Consider the following 19913-nt stretch of genomic DNA (forward strand, 5'->3'; position numbering starts at 1 on the left):
GTTAACATTAAATAAGTGGGTTGGACCTGATGACTGTTGATGTCTAAATCCTATGTAATGTCATCCTGTCATTTTATCCTTCCATCTCTAAATTTATGACCTTGTTACTTGCTGAGGACCTCGAGTTCTATTCATATTTGTAATTGCCCATTTGTGCAATATGTATTTGCCTTCAAAACAAAATTTCCCCTTTCCTTCCCTCAGGGGGCTTTCATTCAAAATAGCTGTTAAGACCAGAGCTCAGACAAAAACACACATTTTAACCGTTAATTCTTCTTTGAAATGAGTAAAACTTAATATCTTCTGTACTGTGTAATCTTATGTAAGACACAACCTGAGTCTTAGTAACCCTTATTAGTTCATAGGATTTTTTTTTAAACCCTTACCTTCTGTCTTGGAGTCAATACTGTGTATTAGCTCCAAGGCAGAAGAGTGGTAAGGGTTAGGCAATGGGGGTCAAGTGACTTGCCCAGGGTCACACAGCTGGGAAGTGTCTGAGGCCAGATTTGAACCTAGGACCTCCCGTCTCTAGGCCTGGTTCTCAATCCACTGAGCTACCCAGCTGCTGTGACAAGGAAATCACTTTAAAAGACTAATATATATTAATTTAAGGTTGCCAAGGAATTCAGCTATGTAATTCCTAAATGAAAACTCAAGTCAGCAGTCAATCTTTTATGGAGTTTAATTACAATAGGAGGAAGAAAGGAATTAGAGATAGAGAGAGAGAAAAAGGGAGAGAAGGGAATAGGGCTTAAATACCCCTTCTGTTTAGGCTGGGCCAAAAGGCCCAAGCCCTTAGATAGCTGGGGCAAAGAAAAGAGATCAGTCCCTATTACTCACGTGACCAAAATGGAGAAACAGTCTCAGAGGCCCCCACCTTCAGCTTCCTTCAGAGCAAGCTTCTCAGAGCACACTCCCACCACTCAGACAAACTCCTCAACCACCACCGAGTCTTCAGACCCCCCTATCCTTAAGGAAACCATCCAAGTTCCCTCCCCTCAGTCCTCACATCTACCAATCACCTGTCCATCAATTTCCCTGTGCCAATGGAGGCTCTAGCTTAACCCAGGACCGCCCAGAGGTCTTCTGGTTTTGCACATGTCTGTTGAAGGTCATATTTTCAAATAATTAAATCTTTGATCCTTTGCTACAGCCCTTTCTAAATCCTGTTAACCTGAGTAGGGTAGAGATTGAAATAATTAAATTTTGATCTAGGCTGCAGCCCTTACTCAATCCTGTTAGGACTGAATATGGTGGAGATTGATTCCAAGTATCTCCATTGTATCAATTCTAAAATCAATCATGACTCAAAGAAATTCCTGTTCTATGCTTAAGCATAGGTCAAAGTCCTTTCCATTGTTCAGCAAAGGGTTTCTGTCCTAAAGTAATCTTAAGAAGGGAAGGAGAAGGAACCTCCCATGCCAATGGGGTTCACATTCCAATAGCCAAGACCCACTATCAATAGGAAATTTTTCAAGTATGAAATTTCCCAATGGTGAAATTTCCAACATTTATAAGTCTAAGAAATTTTGAGGTTTACACTGCCCCCTAGTTCATAGGATTTTTAAAAGAATGAAATGTTATAAATGCCTTATGTGAATTTTTGAAATACATAGCAATAATGTAAAATGTTTTTCCTGATCTGTTTTTACAATAATAATAATAATAATAAATTGCTCCTTTAGTTAGGCTTCAGGAATCTTTAACAGCTTCCTAACATTTTCCTTGGCTATTCTTCCTACCCGAACTGTAGGTATAGGATGGAATTTGTATTGTGGCCCCATGAGACAGGCTTACATACACCTTTGCTAGTGGTCACAGTTCAAAGAGCTCTTACCTCTAATGTTTTCACTTTCTTTTCTTATAAAAGTATGTTTCCCTGTAATCCAAAAGATATGTTCTTGCTTATTCATTGCAGAGTGATGATTCACCCATCTTGGCAGTGAACACGAGGTAATGAATGTTTTTTGGTATTGTACTCTTCACTTTTTACTTAAGCTATGTGGAGGTACTAATGCCTCTCAAGTTAGGAATATATGAACTTTGGATCATTTCTTTAAATGCCAGGGCTAGAATATATCACTCATGAACTTCTATTTTTACATAATAAGAAGCCACATCTTATTGTCATATATGAAACTGTGTTGTACATAAGTAGTGATACAGAGAATCTTAGGACATGTTTTTCCATTTCTCTAGGTCACTCTAATCTTGAGTTATGCTCTTGATTTCTCAAAGGTTATTTGTGCCTGTACATGGAAAAGGATGAACTTCTGGGGACCACACTTATCCTTGCTTGGGTCCCGAACTCCAGGATCCAGAGGCAAGATGAAGAGGCCCTGCGCTATATCACCCCTGAAAGCTCCCCTGTGCGCAAGGTCCCCAGCAAACGAGGCCGTCATACTCAGGGCTCTGGAGAGCCTCATCAGCCCTCTCTTGGAGAATCAAGAAACCCTCTGACATCTAAGGATGAGGACATTTTGGTGGTGGCCCAGAGTTTCCAAGATACTCTTCACATAAACTCCTCATTAGAAGATGGGGAAAAGCTGTCTCATGGCTTGGGGACAGACAGTCCTCTCCAAGCTACCCAGCCTGTCCATAGTGACTCAGGAATCTTATCTGCTATCAGTTCTCAGGATGAACCAAATAGATCTGAATTATCAGTGGATGGGACAGAGGAGGGACCAGAGTTGAGGCTAGAGCCTGGAGAAGAGGAAGGCTCCTTAGAGCTCTCTGCTGATGATGTGAGCAGGGACAGTACTTTTGATTCTGATTCTGATGCTTTTTCTTCACCCTTCTGCCTCTCACCAATAAGTGAAGCCCTTGCAGAGAGCAGCAGTTCTGTTTTTCTGGATGATGAAAACAGGTGAGTTGTTTGAAATCTTCTCTTGATTTCTGGAGGTAGGCTGTATCTATGGCAACTATATATCTTGGATTTTTGGGGAGAGTCCCAATTTAGAATATTAATGTCTATTGTACCCATAAGCCAGATGATCAGAATAATCCTATGTTATACGATGTTTTGTTTTGTTTTTAACTTGGAAAATATAGTTTTTATACTCATGAGGTCTCAACTTGAAACACTTAGTGGAAGTAAAGTAAATCACCAGCATTGAAAACCAGGTGTAGTGACTTAATACTCCTACCATTTCACCCTATTGGCACACCTGACTGCTACTGATGGCTTTAAGATGGTTGCTATTCTCATATTCCATTTACTTTTCCTGCCCAATTAAGGGAGGAGTATTAATAAGTGCATACCTTTAGAAGTATTTGTGTTTATGACTAAGGTGATGAAGGTAGAGTCTCATGATGCCAAGCTACTAGGCAGAGTTTCACTTTCCTCTAGAGAAAGTATAGGCCATCCTGTGGGCCACCTGGAAAATACCCTCAGTAAACTTGTAACGTCTTTAGTGAAAAAGCTCTTTGAGCCAACTTCTTGACGACTTGAATCATTTTATCTAAGTCTGGGCTGTGGGGGCTATGCCACCTTACACCTGGTTTAAACATATGTTCAAAACCCACTGGTGGATTCAGGAACTTTAACCTTTTTGACTTCTATCATCTCCTTTTCTGTTTAATGCCTGAAGGGCATTTTCCCTATTTGGAGGTGACCAGTCACTGATACACTCCAGTTAAGTGTATCATATTCACATTCTTAAAGCAACATTATATTGAAAATGATAAAACATAATCAGTATCTGATAGTGTGTTTGGAATTCATTTAAACTCATTGTTTAACTAATGGTTTTCTTCCCATGGTAGCTTTTTTGTTGTTTCTGTTCAGTCATTTTAGTTGTGTCAAACTCTTTATGACCCTATTTGGAGTTTTCTTGGCAAAGATACTAGAGAGGTTGCCATTTCCTTCTCCAGCTTGTTTTACAGATGAGATTGAGGCAAACAGTTAAGTGAGTTGCCCAGTGTCACACAGCTAGTAAGTGTCTGAGGCCTGATGTGAACTCAGGAGGGTGTCTTTCCTGACTTTACGCTTAGCATTCTATTCCATTTAACTATCCCTATGGTGGTTTTACCAAATGAATTTGACATAAAACATTAACATACCATTAAGGGTTTAAACCCTAATATCTTTGGCAATCCATGCAAACTATGTGTGTAGTATTCTGGGAAGAAGAGGATGGGTCTGAGTATTAGGGAAATTTTAGAGCAAAACAGAGAAAGTTTAGCTTGTTTAATACCATTACCTCCTAAATTGCTGCATAGAGTATTTTAGATGCATAATTACATTTTGTATTTTAAAAAGAAATATTTTTAATGTTTTATTGATAGTCCTTTAAAAAATCACTATTACTTTCTGATAACTTTGGATGACTCCTCTCTACCCTAATAGAATGTACCTATTTAATGCTGAAATAGAATTAAGCAAAAATAAAAAATAAATCAAAACACTGGCCGTGTTTGTATACCTTATTCTATAGTTACATTCTGCCACTTTTAAAATAGTAACTGGGAATAATGCATTACTACCAGTTATATAAAATAGCCTTTAGTTTTTGCATAGATCAGCATTCTTCATATTGTTTGTTTGTTTTTTAAAACCCTTAATTTATGGCATAGAATCAGTACTAGTTATTGGTTTTACAGCAGAAGAATGCTAAAGCTATCACATAGCTAGGAAGTATCTGATGCTAGATTTGAACCGAGGAACTTCCACCTGTAAACCTGGTTCTCAATCTGCTGAGCCACCTAGCATCGTCATTATTATAGTCATTGTGTTAATTGTTCTCTTGGTTCTGGTCTGTATCAATTTGTAGATGTCCCAAATTTTTTGCATTCTGTATGCTCATTACACTTATGTCACAATAATATTTCATTATATTTATATATCACATTTTATTCAATACCACATTCTTCAATTGATTGGTACTAATATACTTTTAAGTTCTCTCTACCAAAATATGTTGCTATGTTTTTTGTATAATATGGGATTTTAGAAAATCATTGCTATTATCAAAACTTTCTGACATCTGCTAATCAAATTGCAGTGTTCTATAGATTACAGTTTGAGAAATATTGCTTTATAGCTTTAGATTTCAGATGCCAGAGAGAATATGCATTAAACAAACCAATGAGGGAGTTGTGATGATTAAAAATTCTGAGAGCCTGGCTTCCAGTTAAGAAAATCAACTTATTGATGATATCAATAAATTAATTGATCAATAAGCTATCACAGAGATTCAAGACCTTGAAAAAAAACCCTATGCATTCTTGAATATCATTTTAGAAACTCATTATATAGCCCTCTCCTGGACATACCAAGACTCTAATTAATGAATAGTCAATAAGGAGGTGGTCATCATTCTCTCAATCCCACCTCAATTTGATGATGGAAAATCACATGATGGAACTCTTTATCCCATTGGTTAAGCATGACATTCTCCATTCTCCCCAGTGGAGAGTCTCTGTTCTATTACTTGCAGAAACATCTGGTCTAAACTAGTTGTTAGTTTACTGGGCAAGATAGAACCCATAATCTCACTTTTCTGTCCTCTTACAATGGTAGATAATCTAGTGTGTAACCATTTCTAGAAGTTGCCAGGAACAGAAGGATGAGGCCTCAATTCAAAACCCAGAAATAGAAATAATTCAATATAATAGAAATCTTTCTCCTCAGAGTTGTAACTCATTGCTCCAGGTGTAATATTTATAGGGAAAATGGATGAGATTGAATGAACAGGGGATACTGAAGGTTTTGTAATAGGGAATGGAAGAATTGAAGGGAGAGAGGGACTATGGCTGCCAGTGAGGTAAAAGGAGAGAGATGCTTTACAAATAAATTCAGTACAATAAATGTTTGAACAAAACCATTACAAAGAAATGTGAATCTTAGTGCTAATACTACTTACTCTTGCTAAGTTAAACTAAAACAAACAGTTTTCCTATTTTATGTATCTATTATTTGCAAATGATTTTATCTATATATATTTTTTCCATTAAACACAATTTCAGCATCAGCTTTAAAATATACAGTTAAAAATTAATTATAATAATTTAGTTGCCCCTATATCGATAAGAGCTGGATAGATTTCATTACCCAATTTTATCATGACCCTTGGTTCTGTGTTCTCATTTTGTTGGCATACTTGGACCACAGGTGCATGTATTTCTATTTTGTTCAAATCCTAGTTTTGTTCTTCAGCTACCTACTTTTCTTGTTGTTTTGAACATTCATTTTGTAATCCATCATCAGTTTGCACTGGAATTGCATTATCATGGAGACTTAAGGATGGTGTGATAATGTTTGTGTTTGCTTTTTCTTGTGCAGTTACTATTGGTTGGAATTCTTTGGCATAAGGATTTACGTTTGATTTTTCTATTATGTCATTGGTATGTTCTTTTGTAATCTCATCCCTGCTTTCAGTATCATTGTCTCCAGGAAATCTGCTAATGTGAATGTTCTCTGTTATTGCATTTTCCTCCCCATTGGAGCATTCAGTTGTTTGCTCATATGCTTCAATTAATTCATTTGCAATTGAATAGAATTTTTAGAACCCTCTACTATGTGTCTCATATGGTTCTGTTTTTGGTTTTGCCATATATTCTATACTTTCTGTTTCTAAAGTATATTCTTTTCTTTCTATTAAGTTACCTTTGTCTTGTTCTGAGACATGTTGTAATTCACTGTTGCTTGGATCTAATCTTTCATGTTCTTTGCTTTTTAAGTTATAATGTCCTAATAAGTTTAAGGTTTGTGTATTACAGACTGTTGCCAGATCTGTTCCTTTCCCTTTCTTTGTATTTTGTTCCACTATTCCAAAAATTTTCTCTTTAATCTGTTACATCTTTATCTAATTGGATTTTTTCTTCTATCTGCTCTTTAGTTTTATTTTGTGCTTTTGGACCCCCAAGTTCTATTTGCATGCAGTCTCCTTCCTTTTCATTTCATTTTTCCCATTTCCTTTCCCATTTTTCCTTTTTGATGTTACCCCATGCACCTGGCTTCATAATTGACTTTGTTTGGCAGCACCTGAAACTACTTGCGAATAACGTGGTTTTGCTCCTTGTTAGATGTATCTCTCCATGGTTTCTAAATTTGGTGCTTACAATGAATTCTTGCAATTACAATTACAACATTTTGTATTTGTTTGAGTATTGTTGCTGCTATACTTTATGCTGCTTTTCCAGGACCTCTGTTTGTTGTTAGCTTGGACTAATTGTGCCTTTAAATAACAGTGTCGAACCATGTGACCCATTTTTCCACATAGGAAACATTTGGGTACATTTCTCCTTTGATTGTTTTCTGTGTAATTTCTTGTGGGTTTCTATGATTGCAGAGTGGCTAGATTTTTAATTTCTTTAATTTCTTTATGTTTAATTGTTCCATTTGCCTCCTTGAACTTGGTTTTAAGCTCTTTTATGTCATCCTTTTCCTCTAGGATTTCTTTATGACCTGTGAATATGTAAGTTGCAGTTTTCCTTAAATCTTCCAGACTTAGTGTTTCCCAGTCTAGGCATTGAAGTTTAAAATATGATCTAATAGATGTGTTTCATAAATTATCTCCTTATGTGTTGGAAATTTTGTTCAGTTACATTTTCAAATCCAAGCACATCCTCTGCTCCTTCAATCACTTTATCAAGGAACTTTGATGGATGTTCCCCACTTTCCTGTCACAATTTCTCAAATTGTCCCCAAATGTCTGGTCTTTTTGAAAAACTTTTCATTGCCTCTAATAAATCTTCTCTGACTTTTTTTAGATAACATAGATTTTCATTATTAGATTACTCTAAGTCTGTTCCTTCCTCTGGCCATGATGTTAAATTTGGATTGTTTCTAGTTTCATCAATGAAATATTGTTTTTCCCTTTTTGAAAATAATTCTGAGAGAAGAATTTCAGTGTCTTGGTAATCTGGATCATAAAGCCTAATTTCTCTCTTTCAAACATCTCACAGGATCTGAAAACCAGGAAGGCATCTGTTTTTCAGACTTTCAAGGTCTGCTGTTGTAATTGGCTTATGTGTTTTAATATGAATGATGTCACTGTCTGGTTGTAGGCTTGTTTGATCTCTTAGTGGCAATATTGGTATTCCCCCTTCAGCGCCATCTGTTTTTTCTTGCTTAGTTATATTGTTATTTTTAGGTATGTCTGGTTGTGTGTTAATATATTTGCCATTTTGTTTCTCCTCAGTCATTTTCTTAATCATTTGCTTTAGTTGTGCCATCTCCTCCCTCATGACTAAAATCATCACAACCATTTCATTGTCTTTTGCTTTTTCCCCATAAATTAGATGCACACCTTTTTTTTAGGGCATAGCGATTATAAACTTTCATAGATGGTAAGCAGAAAATAAATATAATCTGGAATCTTGACAAAATATAAGTTGTAAACCATATAAAAGAAATGTCCAATCAATGCTAGATAACCCTTGGCAAGTAATAGTTTCTGTTCCATCTTGTATCTTGAAAAGCCTTTTGCAACGGAAAAAAATGTTTTTAAATCTGGCCCTTTAAGAGTCACCTCCTCCCTTCAGAAGGAGTGGTTGTGGTATTTCTAGCCAGATTCTAGCCAGATTAGTTGCACTCAATACTGCTCTCAAAATGACTTCTTTCCACAGTTGTACAGGCTTTTGAAATGTATGTAGGCCCAATTTCTCTGAAACTTCTCTGACACCTCCAAATGACTTCTTCCCAAATTCTTGACAAAATAGGCTGGAAAAACTAGCTGGCTCTGCCAAAAACTGTAATATTTATATTGAAAATGGGTGGGATTGAATGAACAGGGGATACTGAAGGTTTTGTAATAGGAAATGGAGGAGTTGAAGGGAGAGAGGGAATATGGCTGCTGGTGAGGTAAAAGGAGAGAGATGCCCCCTGCCGAGAGGCTGTTTTTTGAAAAATGGGGTTCTAGAGAAATAGACCACTTATGATAGCCTGAGGGGACGTTGTCTCTACAGAATGATGTTGCAGATACCCCAGAGCAGGTAAGCATGGACCCTCCTGAGGGTCAAGCCTCCCTCCAGACTTTGTCGCCCAGCAGGGGTCCAATAAGGACTGTTTATAGTTGACTGACTGTCCTGAGGTTTAGCTCCCTCTATGCCCCCTGAAATGTTAGTCCTCTTATCTGACTATGATATTCAAATAAAGATAAATTTTAATAACAAGTTTGGATTGGGTAGAGGGAAGAAGGGTTTCCCAAGATGAGGTTTGAGTCTCTCTTAGCTTTTGAGTTGAGGCTAGGCCTCACAGACTGGTGGAGGGTTTCCTTTATTTCTGTCTATGCTAATCTGTGCTAGTTTTCTTAAAGTCAAAGTCTTAGCAGTAGACAGGAAGCAAGAAGAAAAGTTCTGACTTTCAGAGCTGGTTGGGCCTGTCTATTAGGACTGACGCCCATAAAGACTGGCCTTACAGTTCAAACTGCTTCCCATAAGTCCTTTTGTTAATGACATGATCACAGGAATCCAGGGAGAGCACACAGTTGGGAAAATCAGGAAAATAGAGGCACTTCTATCCAGAGACAGGGTGAGAGCCACCTTTCATTTCCAGGGCCCGGAAGTGAGTGAGGGTCACAAAACCAACTGCCACTCCCAGTTGCCCCTCCCCCACAAACTGTCATTCTTGTCAATATCTCCTCTCTCTAATATTCACACTGTTGTTTGTTCCAACTCGGTGGCAGAAAGTCCAGAACTTGCTTTAGTTTTCCTTTCCACACAGGAACCATGTTAAGTTTCATTGATTTGTACAATATTTTATTCTCTGAAATTATGACTTTAAGGTGGCTTGGATTAAAACAGATAAATTCAGATATACCTTTAGTGGGTTCTGTGAGGTTTTCCTCAGGTGGCACCATGATAGTACGGTTTTAACAAAAGCACCTCTCTTATCTACCTCTCAATGCCCAGAATTGGTTGTTATTAATTGTGAATATGGCTTCTAAACCTTACTGCTCCGTTTATTTCTATTTCTGCCTTTAAGATTCCCAACTCCACTTGCAGATTTAGTTAAATCTAATTCCTTTGTGTGACCATTTTTGTCTGTTTAGAGCCTAGTTTTTTTTTGTTTGTTTTGTTTTTGTCTGTTTAGAGACTAGTGATAGGCAAATTTTGAAACGGGCAAATTCTGAGATGGACATGGAAAATTTGTGATAAACTTAAAATGGTGGGAGATGATCCTTGCCAATTGACTTAGGAACTTGGTGAAAAATTAAAATTAATATGACTTTACAACTATAAAGTACCATAATACTATGAAAAATGTGTCAGTAATTTTAGGTACTATTTTAAATTTGGGAGAGTCTGAATTGCATCAGTCAAAAGTCCCCAGTATATTAAACATCTTCTGTATTTGTTAATACCTTCTTTTTAAAAAAATTCCCATTTTCATTTCTGAATATATCCTTCCTCTACCTCTCCCCAGCAAGGTATTTCTTTTTAACAATTTTTTTTAAAGAGAAAGAAGCAATTAAGCAAAACCAATTAAACATCAAATGAGATGAACAATATGTTTAATATTCCATATCCATTGTTTGCTGCCTCTGGAAAAACTGAAGGAAATAATTGTTTTCAACTCTTCTTCAGGTCCAAGCATCGGAAGTATAATTACTTGGTATTGAATTTCATTTTATATTTTCCACTTGTATTGAAGTCTTTGGGTATATTTTTCCCCCTAATTTTGATTATTTAACTAATTATTTATCAGTTCATCTAAGTCTTCCCATACTTAGTATACTGTAGTCTTTGTATTCATATTCATCTTTATAATGTATTCTCTTAAATTCAGTAATATTCCAATAGATACAGTAATGTTCCATTATTCAGGGACCAGTTTCTCTAGTCATCTATCCCTCAATTGATTAGTATTGACTTTGTTTCCAATTTCTTGCTAACACAAGAAAGTGCTGAATATTTTAGTGTCTAGAGAACCTTTCTGTCTTTGACATCTTTGGAGATACTTAGCAATGGTGTCTTTGATGAAGAGAATATGAACATTTTAGTCACTTTTCCCACATAATTCCACATTGCTTTCCAGAATGTTTAGAATAATTCCTAGCTCTAGGATCAGTATATTGACACATATGAAATGCTTTTCATTGATTTATATTTAGTAATAAATTACATTTTTATTTATCAGAGAAACTAAAGAAATGAAAGCTTAACTTGATTTCATTTTAAAAAATTAACTAAATTTTACTTAAAAACACACTTTGAAAATGAGACATATAATCCTAGTTTATGATGTGCCTAAGCATATCCAGCACTCCTTAAAACACATAGTTATTAGTTGTTCTCTAAAGGCCTCTTCAATTCCTATATTCTTTTTTTTTTTAACCCTTACCTTCCGTCTTGGAGTCAATACTGTGTATTGGCTCCAAGGCAGAAGAGTGGTAAGGGCTAGGCAATGAGGGTCAAGTGACTTGCCCAGGGTCACACAGCTGGGAAGTGTCTGAGGTCATATTTGAACTTAAGACCTCCCGTCTCTAGGCCTGGCTCTCAATCCACTGAGCTACCCAACTGCCCCCTTAATTCCTATATTCTGTGATTTATGAGAATCTTCTGTTTCCTAGAAGAGTATTCTTTCTACCACACCCATCCTGCCTTCTTTATAAAATCTTAGCCCTTGATCCATACTGTGTTGAAAAGGGAGATTGTGGGAACACGTCTTTGTGTTAGGACTTAGAAGAGCCCATTCCTCCAGAACACCTCACTAAAATTCTAAAAATAATAGAGTAATGATGAAGAAAATGAGAGTGAATCATTTGTAAACTCCCTTCAGTCTAGAGCTTCACAAAAGTCTGCCAGAATCCTAAATAAGACCAGAATGGAGACAACGTTGGAAGTTCTAGTGCAAAGAATTCTTTCCCCAAATGCAAAACATCCTTGGAATACCAGCAGGAGAATGCCTCTGAGCAGGACCCACTGCATGGTAACACTTGACAGAAGAATGACTCCAAGCAGTACCCATCACAGCCCAGACCATGAGCCAGCATCTGTGAAGCCTGAGCTAGAGCCATAGCAAGATACAAGGCCAGATAATTCTTGTAGAAATTGGAATACAACAAGCACAACCCCCAAACCAGAAACTGAGACTAGAGATGTGAGTAAATAGAATTAAATGACAATACAATGATGAACTTTGAATGAGAGATGACCAGTGGAGTAAACCCAGAAGAGAATTACTCCACAAAAAAGTCTGATTAGACCCTTAGAAGGGGAAAAAAAAAGTCTTGACGAAGTATGTGAAAAAAATAAAACAAGACACAAAATGCTAAGAAAGAAAGAATGTTGTGCAAAATTAATACCTTAGGCTGCTAATTGATAAACCTTACCTAAGAACTTAATGCCCTGAAAATAAAAATAGGCCATTCAGATTAAAATATATGTAAATATGGACTGTGATAGCAAATATATACATATGAATGCTATATATCATATGTATTTGGAATATTTTGCAAAATAACTGACCTGGAAGACAAATCAAGGAGATACAATTTTTTTTTTTTAGATTTTTGGAAATTTTTATTTAATTAGTTAATTTAGAATATTTTTCCATGGTTACAAGATTCATGTTCTTTCCCTCCCCTTCCCCACCCCCCTCTCGTAGCCAATGAGCAATTCCACTGGATTTTACATGTGTCATTGATCAAAATCTCCTTTGCACTAGGGTGATCGTTTAGAGTCTACATTCCCAATCATATCCTCATCAACCCATGTGGTCAGGTAGTTGTTTTTCTTCTGTGCTTCTATTCCCACAGTTCTCCCTCTGAATATGGATAGCGTTCTTTCTCATAAGTCCCTCAGAATTGTCCTGGATTATTGCATTGCTGGTAGTAGAGAAGTCCATTACATTCGATTGTACCACAGTATATCAGTCTCTGTATATAATGTTCTCCTGTTTCTGCTCCTTTCACTCTATATCAATTCCTGGAGGTCATTCCAGTTCGCATGGAATTCCTCTAGTTCATTATTCCTTTGAGCCCAGTAGTATTCCATCACCAACATATACCATAGTTTGTTCAGTCATCCCCTCATTTTCCAATTTTTTGCCACTACAAAGAACACAGCTATGAATATTCTTGTACAAGTCTTTTTCCTTATTATCTCTTTGGGGTACAAACCCAGCAGTGCTATGGCTGGGTCAAAGGGCAGACAGTATTTTAGCAGTCTTTGGGCATAGTTCCAAATTGCCATCCAGTATGGTTGATCAATTCACAACTCCATCAGCAACGTATTAATGTCCCAATTTTGCCACATCCCCTCCAACATTTATTACTTTCCTTTGCTGTCATGTTAACCAATTTGCTAGGTATGAGGTGGTACCTCAGATTGTTTTGATTTGCATTTCTCTGATTATAAGAGATTTAGAATTTATCTGAAAATTGCCTATTGTAAGAGAAGAGAAGAGAGATTTTACATGGATAAGAGATCATGTCTTGGAGATACATGCTGAAAGAAGAGCAGGGGAAGGGAAAGAAAGAAGCTGAGAGTTCTAAGGAAACTCACTTCTGGCTTGGGGAAGGAGAGGAGGGAGGTGAATTCCCTAAAGCTAAAGAGAAACCCGTTTTTTTGGAGATCAACTGTCCCTTCTAACCCCTGAATCTCTCCAAGCAAACTCTCTGTGTTAGCAGTCTGAAATCCCCAGTGGGACTGTGGATTGGGACTTTTTGAAGAGAGCCATTCATAGATCCCTTCCAAGAATCTCTCTTTGTTTCTCTCTCCCTTACCCGGCCCTGGCCTCCTAAATTCAAGTTTAGTTAGCTTAAGAGTAGGGACTAAAAGGCAATTGGCAAGAAAGAGGGATCAAGGCTGAGAAGCCTTGAACCCCAGACTTTGGAGGGCCAATGTGCTAGAAGGGATAATTTGTAGGGCTTCCTTGTTTACCTTGTTTACCTTCCTTGTTTACCCACTTTCCTACCCAATATCCTTGCCACCCCTTCCCTGCTTGAACACCAATAAATCACCTGTTATTCAAGATTTAGGTCTGGGCCAGTCTCTAACAACATAGTCAAGGGGATTAAAGTTTTGGGGGAGGGGTCACACCTCTCCCCAAAAGAGAGTTGATTTCTAAGTCCTAGTGATTTAAGATTACCTGAACCAAGGAACTGACATCTTTTCTTGTTAACTGAATAGTCCTAAGACTCTGAAAGGGACTGACAGTTGATGTCCCTGGGGGAAGCAGAGGCATAAGAAAAAAACATCTTGCCTCTCAGGGATAGATTTGACTAAAGGGGGATATCTTGTCATCTCACTAAGGCATTTCCTCCCTAGTCTCCTGTCCTCCATCTCCTAGAAAACATTCTCTGGGGAGACATATTTCCCTTTCAAGGAGACAGGATTTGGCTATCTCCCCCCAGAAAGGAAGGGAAGAGAAGGATCTCGTCACTCTCTCAACTCCATTCCCGCTTTCTCTCCATCATCACTATCCCTTCTCCAAATCCCTACATTACACTATCCATGTCCCTTTGCAATTTATCAATTGCAGAATGGCTTGATTTTTTTGTACAATTGATTTAGCTCCTTATAATTTGAGTAATTAGACTTTTTGTCAGAGGTTTTTGTTATAAAGATTTTTTTCCAATTTATAACTTCCCTTCTAATTTTGGTTGCATTGGTTTTGTTTGTACAAAAACTTTTTAATATAATCAAAATTATGTATTTTACATTTTGTAATTTTTTCTAACTAACTCTTACTTGGTCATAAAATTTTTCCCAAAGATCTGACAAGTATACTATTCTGTGTTCACCTAATTTACTTATAATTTCTTCTTTATGTTCAAGTAATTCATTATGACATTATGGATTTATCTTGGTATAGGGTAGGGTGTGAGATGTTGATCCAAACCTAATCTCTCCCATACTGTTTTCCAATTTTCCCAGCAGTTTTTGTCAAATAGTGGATTTTTGTCCCCAAAGCTGGGATCTTTGTTCACTTACCCCAAGGCTATTCCACTGATCCTCCTTTCTGTCTCTTAACCAGTACCATATTGTTTTGATGACTACTGCTTTATAGTACAGTTTAAGATCTGGTACTGCTAGCCCACCTTCCTTCACATTTTTTTCATTATTTCCCTTGATATTCTTGATCTTTTGTTCTTCCAAATGAACTTTGTTATGGCTTTTTCTAATTCAGTAAAAAAAAGTTTCTTGGTAGTTTGATGGGTATGGCATTAAAAAAGTAAGTTAGTTTGGCAGACTTCCGGTCAAGATGGTGGCTTAGAAGCAGCGAAAGTTCAGACCTCGGAAACCCTTCCCCTACCAATCGCAAACTGAGTGCTCCTGGGACACCGAAATTCAAGCTGAACAACAGGACAGACCCGGGGAACCCCCCTCCTGGACCTGGATCAAAAGGTACGGCTCCCCAAAAGCCAGAACCCTAGATCACTCGGATCTAAGGGGTAGGCAGAAGGAAGGTCCCAGGACCCATCCCCCCCCCCCCAACCCAGAGTGCTGAGCCCACAGCAGCAGCAGGAACCTCAGGGCCGGCAAAAGGGCCTAAGGGCTGGCTATTCTGAAGAACTCACCTTGAAAGCAACCTGAGCCAGTCTCCGGGGCGCCCAACACAGACAGCAGGGAAACATCTGAGTCTCAAGGGAGGAGCCCTCAGAGCTACTGAAAGAACAGAAACCTCAGGGCCGGTGAGGGGTTACTCCGAAGGGCTTACCTTCAAAGCAACCTGGACCAGTCTCCGGGCATTCAACACAGATTGTGGAGGAGGAGGTTTTTTGGTTAGGGGATCATTTGGCCCACACCAGCTGAACTTAATCCATCAGGAGCCCTCAGAACCCAGGGAGGCCAGGACCCCTCCCCACTTAGAGAGCAGGGTCTTTGGAAAGAACAGAAACCTCAGGGAAGGCAAAGGGGTTGCTCCAAAGGGCATTCCTTGAAAGCAACCTGGGCCACCTCCAGGCATTCAACACAGATTGTGGAGGAGGAGGTTTTCTGCTTCAGGGCTCATTTGGCCCAAACCAGCTGAACATAATCCCATCAGGAGCCCTCAGAGCCCAGGGAGGCCACGACCCCTCCCCCCTTAGAGAGCAGGGTCTTCTGAAAAAACAGAAACCTAGAGATGGAGTTAAGATGGCACCCTAGAAGGAGCATAGACCTGTCAGCCTGGCCAGAGCTTTGGAGATCCTCCGTATTTGCTCCAGCCATCCAGGAAGTTTAAAACTCAGAGCAAACCCAGCCCAATCAAGCTGAACTTAATCCCATCAAAAGTCTCCCAGGCTACCCACCCATCCTCATTGACTGCTGGACTTTAAGCCAATCAAAAGCCTCCAGAGGACAGGGAAGCTAAAACCCCCAACAACCCTCCTCCAGAGACTACACCAAGAGATCTTCTGTTAAAGCTCCAAGAGGGGAGACTGATAGAAGTCCCCAAAAAACAAAAAAAATGAGGGGAACAAGAGCACAGACAAAGACAGGGAGTAAAGAAGGGATGAATTTGAGCAAACAACAGAAAAAGGAGAAAGAAACTACAATAGACAGCTACTACTCAGCAAATGGAACAGAGGGGGAGAGATCAGCAAATGATAAACCAGAAATCCCAGCAAATTGGATACAGGCTGTGGAAGAACTCAAACCCCAACTAAGAGAGGCTGAAGACAATTGGGAAAAGAACTTAAAAATTAAGATAAGTCATCTGGAAACAGAGGCATTTGAACTAAACCTAGAAAATAGTGTCTTAAAAGCCAAAATCAACCAGCTGGAAAATGAGGCAAAGGAGATGAAAGATGAGGTAAAGAGGATGAAAGATGATCTTCAAAGAAAATCAGACAAGAAGGAAAAGCATGACCACATAGCCAGAGATGAAATCCAATCTTTAAGAACGAGAATAAAACAACTAGAATCAAGTGACCTCACAAGGCAGCAGGACACTATACAACAAAACAAAAAGAATGAAAAAAATTGAGGAAAATGTGAAGCATCTCATTCACAAAACAGACGATTTAGGAAATCGTTCAAGAAGAGACAATTTAAGAGTAATTGGACTACCAGAAGACCACGACAAAAGAAAAAGCCTGGACATAATACTAGAGGAAATTGACTTCTGGTCAAAGTGGTGGCTTAGAGAAAGTTAAGTTCAGATCTCTGGAAATCCTTCCTTACCAATCTCAAACTATATGTTCCTAGGGCATTGAAATTCAAAAGGAACAACAGCATAGACCCCGGGAACCCTCCTCCTGGGCCTGGATCAAAAGGTACGGCCCCCCCAAAAGCGAGACCCCAAGATCACTCGGACCTAAGGGGTAGGCAGAAGGAAGGTCCCAGGACCCATCCCCCCCATCCCAGAGAGCTGAGTCCTAGGCAGCAGAGGGAATCTCAGAGCCTCAAGGCTGGTTATTCTGAAGGCCGCTTCCTGAAAACAATCTGACTCAGTCGTGGGGGCACCCAACACAGCAGGGAAACAGAGAGAGACGGGGGGAGCCTGTAGCCCCCTGGCTGGATCCTTCCATCTGAGTCTCACGGAAGGTCCCTGCCTCAGGGCATACTCAGTTAAACCCAGCAGAAGTTAATTCTATCAGGAGCCCTCTGAACTCCTGGAAGCTGCGGCCCCTCCCCCCTCAGAGTGCAGGGTCTTCTGGCCAGCAAAGGCATTGAAACACCTCGTGGAGAGTGCCAAGCCAGGCTCAGAGCATGGAAGTAAGGCAACGGAGAAGCATCAGGAGGGAACTGAGGAGGGCAGTAACACTGAAACACCAGCAATTCCTGGCTTCCACAAGAAGACAGAACAGCTGCTGAGAACGGACAATTTGCCTAGGGCTAAAGCCTCTGAACACCAGACAGATATAAGAAGAACTACTCCTCCCCACTCAGATAGAGATGGAAAACAGCACAGAAGCACAAAAGCCTAAAAACTCCAAATAAAAACAAGAAGAAGGGGGCGACTTTGGACACATTGTATGGAGAAAAACTACCAAATACAGAGGAGGTAGAAGAGGAAACACAAGCAAATGCTCCAAAACCTTCCAAAGGAAATGGAAACTCTCCACAAACCCATGAAGAATTTGTATCAGAAAGGATCAAAAAGATGGAAGCCTTCTGGGAGGAAAAGTGGGAAATAATGCAAAAGAAATTCACACATCTATAAAACCGGTTTGACCAAACTGAAAAGGAAAACCAGGCTTTAAAGGTCAGAATTAGGCAACTGGAAGACAACGAGCAAGAATTAATAAAGCAAAGCCAAAAGACCAAGAAATTAGAAGAGAACATAAAATATCTCACCGACAAGGCCATAGACTTGGAAAATAGAAGGAGAAGAGACAATTTAAGAATAATTGGACTACCAGAAAAGCCAGAAATAAACAGTAAACTCGACATCGTAATACAAGATATAATCAAAGAAAATTGCCCAGAGATCCTAGAACAAGAAGGCAATACAGACACTGAAAGAGTTCACAGAACACCCTCTACACTAAATCCCCAAAAGACAACTCCCAGGAATGTAATTGCCAAATTCCAAAGCTCTCAAACAAAAGAAAAAATTGTACAAGAAGCCAGAAAAAAACAATTTAGATATAAAGGAATGCCAATCAGGGTCACACAAGACCTTGCAAGTTCCACTCTGAATGACCGTAAGGCATGGAACATGATTTTTAGAAAGGCAAGAGAGCTGGGCCTTCAACCAAGAATCAGCTATCCATCAAAACTGACTATATACTTCCAAGGGAAAGTATGGGCATTCAACAAAATAGAAGATTTCCAAGTTTTTGCAAAGAAAAGCCCAGAGCTCTGTGGAAAGTTCGATATCGAAAAACAAAGAGCATGGAATACCTGAAAAGCTAAATATGAAGGAAAGGGAAAAGGAAAAAAATGTTATCTTTTTCTTTTACTCAAACTCTCTTCTATAAGGACTACATTTATGTCAATCTATGTATATTAACATGTGGGGAAAACATAATGTGTAAATAGGGGGAAAAGAAAAACCAAATAGAATAATCTTTCTCACACAAAGATTCACACGGGAAGGGTAGGGGAAGAAAACTCCTATAAGAAGGAGAGGAAGAGAATTATTACTTAAACCTTACTCTCAGGGAAATCAACTCTGAGAGGGAAGAACATCCAGATCCATTGGGATCTTGAATTCTATCTTACCCAACAAGGATAGGGAGAAGGGAAAACCAAGGGGGAGAGGGGGGAGGGAACACAAAAAAGGAAGGGAAGAAGAGGGGGGCGGGGGAGGGAACAAAAAGGGAGGAACTAAAAAGGGAAACATATCAAGGGAGGGGACAAGGGGGACTGATTTAAAGTAAATCACTGGACTAAAAGTTAGAGCTGAAGAAGAAAGGTTAGAATTAGGGAAGGATATCAAAATGCCAGGGATTCCACAAGTGACAATCATAACTTTGAACGTGAATGGGATGAACTCACCCATAAAACGTAGAAGAATAGCAGAATGGATTAGAATCCAAAACCCTACCATATGTTGTCTTCAAGAAACACACATGAGGCCGGTTGACACTCACAAGGTCAGAATTAAAGAATGGAGTAAGACCTTCTGGGCCTCAACTGACAGAAAGAAGGCAGGAGTGGCAATCATGATATCTGATAAAGCCAAAGCAAAAATAGACCTGATCAAAAGGGATAGGGAAGGTAATTATATTTTGTTAAAAGGGACTTTAGATAATGAGGAAATATCACTAATCAACATGTATGCACCAAATAATATAGCACCCAAATTTTAATGGAGAAACTAGGAGAATTGAAGGAAGAAACAGACAGTAAAAACATATTAGTGGGAGACTTGAACCAACCATTATCAAATTTAGATGAATCAAATAAAAAAATAAATAAGAAAGAGATAATACTAGAGGAAATTATTCAAAAAAACTGTCCCAAGATCCTAGACTAAGAGGGGAAAATGGAGATTGAAAGAATCCACCGATCACCCCCTGTATTTAATCCCCAACTGACAACACCAAGAAATGTTATAGCCAAATTAAAAAACAATCAGAGGAAAGAAAAGA

At 38.7% G+C, this 19913-nt stretch overlaps 1 protein-coding gene across 14 annotated transcripts in view; it reads left to right on the forward strand.

Moving 5' to 3' along the window:
- Window positions 1-19913, forward strand: part of TBC1D16 (TBC1 domain family member 16) — a 161553-nt gene that overhangs the window by 61882 nt on the left and 79758 nt on the right. For all 14 annotated transcript variants that reach the window (XM_056817374.1, XM_056817376.1, XM_056817378.1 and 11 more), the window contains exon 4: window positions 2239-2866. In XM_056817374.1, coding sequence (XP_056673352.1) covers window positions 2239-2866 — 628 coding nt within the window. The remainder of the gene's footprint in view (window positions 1-2238; window positions 2867-19913) is intronic.

The sequence above is a fragment of the Monodelphis domestica genome, chromosome 2, assembly GCF_027887165.1.
Source record: "Monodelphis domestica isolate mMonDom1 chromosome 2, mMonDom1.pri, whole genome shotgun sequence".
Taxonomy (NCBI): domain Eukaryota; kingdom Metazoa; phylum Chordata; class Mammalia; order Didelphimorphia; family Didelphidae; genus Monodelphis; species Monodelphis domestica.